Source organism: Lactuca virosa, chromosome 2 (assembly GCF_052849685.1).
Source record: "Lactuca virosa cultivar CGN04683 chromosome 2, Lactuca_virosa_CGN04683_v6, whole genome shotgun sequence".
In the NCBI taxonomy this organism is placed as follows: Eukaryota; Viridiplantae; Streptophyta; class Magnoliopsida; order Asterales; family Asteraceae; genus Lactuca; species Lactuca virosa.
The window spans coordinates 177,783,830-177,792,918 of NC_136427.1; the positions used below are offsets into that span (position 1 = coordinate 177,783,830).

The 9,089-nt window shown below is 32.1% G+C and overlaps 2 protein-coding genes across 2 annotated transcripts; both read right to left on the reverse strand.

Moving 5' to 3' along the window:
- Positions 1 to 1,914: 1,914 nt before the first annotated feature.
- Positions 1,915 to 3,053, reverse strand: LOC145159784 (ubiquitin-NEDD8-like protein RUB2). The gene is made up of 3 exons (XM_079078818.1): positions 2,897 to 3,053; positions 2,268 to 2,527; positions 1,915 to 2,180 (listed from the first exon to the last, which is right to left on the reverse strand). The coding sequence occupies exons 1-3, from the start codon at positions 2,987 to 2,989 to the stop codon at positions 2,069 to 2,071; spliced, it is 465 nt and encodes a 154-aa protein (XP_078934944.1). The 5' UTR covers positions 2,990 to 3,053; the 3' UTR covers positions 1,915 to 2,068.
- A 2,309-nt stretch (positions 3,054 to 5,362) lies between these two features.
- EMB3126 (Ribosomal protein L1p/L10e family) lies at positions 5,363 to 7,984 on the reverse strand. Its single transcript, XM_079078819.1, has 7 exons — positions 7,585 to 7,984; positions 6,919 to 7,098; positions 6,763 to 6,817; positions 6,518 to 6,645; positions 6,340 to 6,423; positions 5,819 to 5,944; positions 5,363 to 5,722 (listed from the first exon to the last, which is right to left on the reverse strand). Exons 1-7 carry the CDS (start codon positions 7,936 to 7,938, stop codon positions 5,594 to 5,596), a joined length of 1,056 nt encoding a protein of 351 aa, XP_078934945.1. The 5' UTR covers positions 7,939 to 7,984; the 3' UTR covers positions 5,363 to 5,593.
- Positions 7,985 to 9,089: the final 1,105 nt, after the last annotated feature.

Genomic DNA, 9,089 nt, shown 5'->3' on the forward strand with positions numbered 1-9,089 from the left:
CTCACCAAGAACCACGTGGCCAACAAAAGACTTTAAGGCAGTAAATTGAACCAACTCCTCACCTCCTCTAGGATGGCGTCTAAAAACCAAAAACCAGTCACACAACTTTAATCTGTCAGCCACTGTACAATTCTTCTCCAAATCAAGCGCAAAAATCCTAGGGAACCGAGTTTTTAAAGGGATATCAACACACCAAATGTCCTCCCAAAATAAAATAGAATTCTCTTTCCCAATGTTTCGAACACACAAGGATAAAGATCTAAACCTTTTTTTGAAAGGGATTTGACTGCATTGATCGTCATCTTCCATGTAGACATCAAAGAACTATTAATGCAAGCTTTATCAATACCCCAATCTACCCCATGAATATTTTTTATGCGATAGCCCATAAGTCATTAAGGTTCATTCTAAACTTTTTTGTCATATTAATTTAGCAAACATGAAACATCTAATAGCGATTCAATAGTATTTATGCATATAGTCCGACGTTAAAACATAAAGATACACTTTTACATAAATTAACTAAAAATATTAAATAAAAGAGAAAATAAAAATACTACTAATATTATTAATGTTATTTGTATAAAGCATATTGTTGTAGATCATTTGTCCTAGTAGCAAGAGACATACATACATTATTGTGATTCGTCACTCATCTCAATTGTTGCTTGCTTGAGTTTGACAACCAAAGGGGAGAGAGAGTAGTTGGGGGTTCGCCCAACACATGTAATTAAGGAGATGGAAACTAGGTTTTCTGATTGTTTAGGGTTGTTCATGAATTACTTAGTTGGTGGGATTTACAAATTTCTTTCCGTAAAAAAATATAAACTCATGATTAATGAATTCCATATACAGTATAATTATAATTATTTATTTGTTCATTTATAATGATTTTAAGTGTGCGGCCTGATAGATTCACATACATCAAAAGTATAAATATTTATAACGCTTTTTAATGTGTGATCTCATAGATTCACATACATCAGAAGTACAAATATTTATAACGTTTTTAGTGTGCGATCTCATAGGTTCACATACATCAGAAGTACAATTTATTCTTTATTCGTTGTAGTTATTTTCAACAAAGTCCACCATCACTCACCATTTCTTATTAATCCTCAACATCATCCTTCTCATATCCGACTTCTTTATCCTCCTCTTAACATCCAAAAATACTCTCATTCGCTCCTTTGTCAACTATTTAATCAAAATCACATTCTTCATAACCGGTCTATATGCTTTTATCCCTAACATACTACATTGACCATGTCAATTAGTTCAAATTCCATATGGTTGTTGACCACATTACTCATCATCATCCATCTTTTCTATTTCGATCCACTATTAAATATCCCAAATCTCTAAAAATTAATTCAACTGCAACCAACAATGTTTCACTTAATACTTCGATTATGGTGTCGCTCTTGATTGTTAGAGGCTTCATTTGACGGTTCTTCAGTTTGTTGTCATTTTGTTTTTTTCCCTAGGTTTTGCATCATTCGTGATTTACTGTGTTAAGTATTCTTTAAAGTTGCATAGAGTGGATGGGTGCGATTTGTTGTTAGAAAAAAATAAGTTATTCAATGTGGGTACTAGAGAACACAATCTTTTGTCATGATACTTGGATTTATTCAAATTTAGCTAGAGAACTCCATATGTTGTTTGAATTTGAGAATAATAGAAATCAGAGGGTTTTTTTTACTACTTTCTTCTTATTATCATATTAAGGGCTTAGTGTTCGAGGGGAAAGTTCAAATTCAGAAAACCTAGCTTCATAATTTTTATATAATTTCTTGAAAAAAAATATAAGTTTGTGTTTCCACCAAACAAGGAAAGGAAACATAAAAGATAACATTTAAATCTACTTCATGACACAAAAAGTTATATTCCAATCCCCCAAAAAGCAATGCAAAATGTGATAAAAGGATAATAAGCACCAAATCTCAAGTACAAATACAAATACAAATAAACATTGTCATGGGGCAATCAGATAAGACATGAAATATCATCCAATGTCATCTCAATTATGTAAACTTTTCCATAACATAGCAACAGATCATCATATCTTTTAAAGATTTCCACCTCTTAATGCAAGAACTAGATGAAGAACAGATCCTCCTTCAATGTTGTAATCCTTTGCTGTTTTGTCATCTGCAAGCTGTTTTCCAGCATAAATCAGCCTGCATTCATTCAACAATCAAGTTAAAATTAAAGAACCCTAATATTATTGTTATCAAGGTATTTTTGTTGAAGAACCCTAATATCACCTTTGCTGAACTGGAGGGATTCCTTCTTTCTCTTCAACTCGTTCCTTGATTCTATCAATTGTATCAGTTGGTTCAATGTCGATTTCAATTTCTTTTCCTGTAAGAGTTTTGACCTTGATCATGGTTCCTCCTCTCAATCTTAGAACAAGATGAAGTGTTGACTCTTTCTGGATGTTGTAATCAGCAAGTGTTCTTCCATCTTCTAATTGCTTTCCAGCAAAAATCAATCTCTGTTGATCTGGAGGGATCCCTTCTTTGTCCTTCAAAATGCAATCACCAATTATTCCACATAATTAAAAGAGAAAATCAACGCACATCGATAGTAAAGAGAAAGAAGAACCACAGTCCACATAACAAACAGATTCAGAACATCAATTTCAATACAAATATACGATCAAAATCTACTACAGAATTCACAAACATACTCTCACAGTAAGCATGATTAGGAAGTGAAGTGAATACAACAACAAATTAACCTAAAAGCGATATTTACTATAAATATGTTATAAACAGTCATGAAATAGCAAAATCGTGTCAGAAGTAAACAATATAAGTATCGAAATCGATGATTGGAAGAGGAGAAGATACAAAATCGAAATCAGAGGTAAGAATAGAGGAGAAATAAGAACCTGGATCTTGGCTTTGACATTGTCGATGGTGTCGCTGCTTTCGACCTCGAGGGTGATGGTTTTTCCGGTTAGGGTTTTGACGAATATCTGCATCTTTGTGTTTCTGTTGGGTGTTGGATTTGATGAAGGAAGGGATTTGAGCGGTTAATTAATAAGCACATACGCGAACCTAAAAGCTGCGTTTAAAGAACGCGGATGCCGTTGACTTTTTGCTTATTCTAGAGTATCGTTTTGACTAAATTAATAGAAAACAATTTCATATTTTATCAATTTTTTAATCATATTTTAAATAAAAATATTTATCTAACCATTCTCATTCAATATTTAAAATAGTTTTTTTAGACACTCCAAATATAAAAACATATGTCCAATTGTATGATTATCTTTATTTATATCAAAATTTTGATCAAAATATAATAACAAAATTATATAAAACACACACATCCTAAATTTTCAAATTCATGACATTAGGACTAGACCCTCAACATATTGGACAAGGGATAGCTTACTAACAACTCTTTATATCGTTAGGTCACATACTTTTTGGTAATACAATAGAAAGGAAGTAAAAAAAAAACACATTTTTCGTGCACATAATGCTAATGGACAAAAGCATTGAATGCGACATTGGATATATCTCTTTATATAGAACCTTTTAGTTAGCATAACACAAGAAAACGATGGCAAAGATGATTCTCTATATAGTATGTGTGACCAATTCACAAATTCTCTACTTATAAAAACAAGCTTAGAGAATAAGCTAAATGTATAGTAGGGAAAAAGGAGAAAAACATAGTATCGAGCTTGTAGATTTAAAACACTACAACGAGGATCTCAAACAACATTCAAGGATTTTCGTCTCTTACATACTTTTTTTAAGGGTTGGTTAGCAGTTAGAAGTTAAATTCATCAAGTTAGTTAATACGTCTAAACTCGGGTTTGAATCCGCAACCTCCAATTTAAGAAGCTTCCACCTCTACCAAGTGGACTAGTCCCAAATTAGCTGTGTGATTTGTGAAGGTTGAGCAATTGTTTCATATTTGAACTTGTCTCTAATAAGGATAAGCTTGTTTAGACTACATTCAATGCACAATAAACTTCGAGTATTCACTTATAAAAAACTTTATATAGAAAATTTACTATTTTAACTTTCTATATAAATGTATTCGAATCCTGCAACACTTGCATGATGAAATTTTAATCTAAGTCTCGTTTGTACATCCATTTGGACCAACAACGCTTATCCAAACGGTTGGATTGATCGTTGTGACACCCCACAAGTTCCTATGGTAATCTTATGTAATTCAAATGTTTTCATAAAAAGATAAATCATGTTTAGAGGGAGATATTCGAAAGATCCTTGGCACTTACCATATGTAGTCAAACATGATGTAAATATTGTATCTCTCTGGTGGATTTTTGTTTCATTGTGATAAACTAAAAAAAAAACATTAGGTTATATTTTTCTCCATAACTAATTTACATTATGATCTTGCCTAAATTAATGTCTCTTAAACCATTTTATGTTCTTATTTTTTAAAGAAGTGTTGAGATCAGCTATATTGGTTTTAATGTACATTTGAATGAAAACACATTGTTATATTATGCCTATAATAAAAGTAAAAAAATGATAAACCACACTTCAAATTTGAACCTTAAACCTAGATTTTCACGCTTCAACCATTAGGCTCTAATCATATGTGTTGGTTTTAATAAAAGGACATCGCTATAAAATGCTCACAAAGCATTAATATTAGACAATATAAGAAAAAATGGTATTAATGGCCACAATGGTTTTTATGGTCATTGTGAGACAACACATTGGGTTTTTTCTTGCGTTTTCACTAATAACAACTAGGAAAAGGTCCGTGCTTTGCACGGGTCATTCTTTTTAGAAAAAAAAATGAAAGGTAGAAGAATATGTTTGACGGAAATTCCAAAGAATAAAAAAAAAAGAAGATAGAAGAATACGGTAGACGAAAATGATAAAGAATAAAGAAAATGGTTGTAAAGAAGTAAAAGTGAAAGTTTAGTGGCAAAAATATAAAGAAGTAAAAATAAAGTGGCAAAATTATAAAAATGAAAAGTTTGTTGAAACTTTAGTGACAAAATTATAAAGAAGTAAAATAAAGTGGTAAAATTATGAAGATGAGAAGTTTCAACACTAAAATGTAGAAAAGATGTGGCAAAAATTCTAAAATGTAGAAAAGATGTGACAAAAGTCAGAAATAGAAAAGAATACTGTTCTTTTCCTCCATACGCTTTAATATATATAGTTAATAGTAAAGTGTATTTTTTGTCTATATCATCAATTATTGATCAAAGTCAAAAATTTTAGAAACTCTTGTGTAAATCCAGCTTGATGCATTAATATGTTACATCCTTCGTTTATTAAGTTATATTTAGCATGTTACGAATGTTTTAAACATTCAACTAACAAAAATCAAACTATATTCTCAAACAAGGTTACCAAAAACAAACATACTAGACACTCAACATTAAAACTTCGAACCAAAATAACAATCATACACATGTTTTTGTCAAATTGGCATAATAAAAGGAAGAACACTAATAATAACAAAACGTTAATCCAAAAAATAACTTCCTTCCACTTCCTTCTCTCAACCATTGTTACGCCTATTTTGCTTAGATGATTTAATTTACATCTATGGTTTACATTCTTTAGACATATTCCTTCTATGCAAGCTTAAAATCAAGCATGTCCTTTATATCTAACCGAATTGAAGGCCCCATTGATGAACATATATGTGCACTTTTCCAGTATACACCTTTTGCTCCAGTTGGCTTGTTTGTTTCCACTGATTTCTGTCAAAATTAACATATATAAATAAATCATGTCAAAATATATTCATCTCAACATAAGTTAGCTTTTTTTTCAGAAGGGTAAGAATGTAAATATACCACTGCAGCAAGCAAGTTTATAGTAAGATCTTCTTCTGAAAAACTCGCCTTCCCAAATGGCAAATGAACAATTCCTGTTTTGTCTGCTCTGAATTCCACTTTCCCCTTCTTAAATTCCTCTATTGTCTGTAAACCATCATATTGTAAACTTAACAAGAAAACTACAAATTTGGTCCCTGTGTTTATCAAAAAATTGAGTTTTAACTTTTAACCCCCTAAACTTTCAATTTTGCATAGATGGTCCTTATGAGCATGTTTTGTTATGGGTTTCCGGGTTTGGTCCCTCCTTTTAATCTCAGTTAAAATTCAACTGTTAGTGACTTCATGTGCCCTTCACACAAGGGTAAATTTGTCTTTTTTACCAATAATAACAACATACTTTGTTTTTTAGTCAAAATAGCAATGTATGTAAATTTCACTACCAATACGGGCATTCTACTTTATTTGTTAAATATTGCAATTATGACTAAATAAATTTTCTGAACAAGAGTAAAATGACCATTTTACCCTTCATATCTTACCTGAGGTATAGTGGTTGTAACAGTTCCAGCCTTAGGGTTTGGCATAAGTCCACGAGGTCCCAAAATCTTTCCAAGACTAGCAACCTGATGGGAATGAGAATTATTTTTAATTTCTTTAAAGGGTAATACTTATTTAAATAATATTATAAAATTAAAAAAAAAAAAAAAAAAAAAAAACCTTAGGCATCATATCTGGAGTTGCAATCAACTTATCAAATTCCATGAATCCTCCTTTAATCTGTTCTATCAAGTCTTCTCCTCCAACTATATCTGCTCCTGCATTTTTTGCTTCATCTATCTTTTCACCTGTGGATTTAAACAACTCAGAAATAAATCCATAAATGATATTATAAATTTATAATAAAACCATGATTAGTGAAAACTGTTTCTTTAAAAAGTTAGAAAATGAGAGATAGAAAAAACCTTGAGTGAGAACAGCAACCCTAACAACTTGCCCTGTGCCTTTGGGCAAATTCACCTACAATACAAGATTTCAAACATCAAAGACTCTTTTTGGAAGAATATATTAAACTTAATTACTTAAAATCAAATTAAAACATATATTTTAATTTAACTCACTGTTGCTCTGAGTTGTTGATCATTATATTTTGGGTCAATGTTAAGACGAAAATGTGCTTCTACACTTTCTGTAAACTTTGTGCTTGCCATTTGCTTCAGCAATGATACTGCAGTTTTGAGATCATACTCTTTCTTTACTTCCCTCAGCTTTTGAATTTCCAAGAATCTCTTTGACCTAGTCTGATGAATCAGAATTGCACAAAAAGCATTTGTAAAATATGAGAAAGACTAGTAAATAATCTTGAATATTGTTGGTTGTTTACTACAGGAAGTATGAATTAATGTAAGAAAACCACATTTCACATTTCGCAATTCAGTGTACATGATGGAAAAGAACCCTCGAGATTACAGTTTTGGAGCTAATACTATTTGGGGTTTGTTGTAATTAATCCATGAAAACTCGATTGGAAGTTGACATTTGAGTTTGTAATGTGCACTGAGTTGTTTTGAACTTTGAAATTGTGTAAAACTATCAACATACATTCGAATATATACAAGAACTACAAGAACAGAGACGTTTGGGAGATGAAATTATGAAAGAAACTGATGTGGAATTTCATTGGGTTTTTGGGGCGATGAAGGGATTCAATAATCCGAAAACCTTTTACGAAATTAACACATAATTTACAATGAAGTGAAGTAGAATTGAATCGAGCATAAACATACCCTGTCACTCTTAAGAGGCAAAGCAGCTTTTCCTTTCTTAGGTTTAGAAGGGGAAGGAGGAGGAGCAGTAGCGACACTGCCACCTTCAACATCCTCATCAATTTCACCCAAATCAGCTTCAGCAGCCACCGCAGAAACCAAAAAAGGAGAATTCTTGGAAGAGGTAAAACTGCCGAAACCGGACTTCAAATTCGTGGGTCTAATGCATTCTGATTGCGACTGTAGAACCAGAGTCTTGGTTTTGGGGTTTGGTTTGAAACTGAAGGAAGAGATGAGGGATGATTTTGGTTCTTGAGGAAGGTGTATCGATGATAGAGTGAGAGTAGCCGAAGTGGAAGCAGAGGAGGAGGCCATCTTCTGGTTTTCCTTTGCCTTATGTTTTGTGTGTTCTATCCGTAAGCCGTATATACGATGAAGATGATGATAAGGCACTTTGGGTTCGTTTTCACTTTTAACCTTAAATTAATACACATTTACACCAATGATCCCTATTGTTTATCAAAATTGGCATGGTGTGGACAACTATCAAAAACATCTACTTGTTTGGTCCTTATGGTTTATAAACAATGTCCATCTAGTCCTTTTCTTAACTTTATTTGATTTTAGACGTTTTTCCAACCCACGTGCCCGCCCCTCACATGAGGGTATTTTTGTCCTTCTAGTACACCCCCGCTAATCTAATCATATTGATGCATGGTATATTTGAAAGTTGTCCTTATTTCTTCACATCTCACCCCAAGAAACTAATACTCTTTTTTAACGGTATCATCGTTTTTTAGAGAAAATTTAATCAACAACTGTAACATAGCGTAATTGTACAAAAACGGTGTTAACATAGTGGTTTTGTTGACCAACACATGTGAGGGAAGACATAAGGAAGGTGTAAGATAAGTACATTGTGTGAAAACTTTAACAGCTGTACAATTTGTACATGGTTATTCATCTTAAAACACTCGCTTCTTGTTTTTGAGGAGGTATACCAAACTACTCCACACTACAAGTTGGTCGGTCGATTTTTATCACTTTAAATAGCACTTATTATTACAAAACGTCCAATTTTGCTTACAAATGGCTCTAATTTTGGTGTTTATTTAATTGTTTGTATAGTATTGAAAATCAACTAACAAACAATGGAAATGCAAGAGAATAACAACAAATAGATGATGTTGGACGTGCTTTATTGTTTTGGTCATATCTCATACACTGTAGACCGGATTAACATGATTCAAGTTGTTGTGGAAAGAGATCAAAAATTAAATACAACTTTCATTTTTTATGCTTCCGCTAATTTGATTGTTATCAAGGTGATAATCAGATTGGAAGTCGTAGTTATGATTATAAATAAACTTCGAAAATACTGAAGGGTTTTGAAATTAAAGATGGTTTTGGGAAACGAGAAATCAATGAAGATTAAATCCACACACTGCCCCATATTTATCCCACATTTACACCTAATGTAACGCCCGCAGATTCGGGCTAGATATTTAAGATTTAATAGATAATAT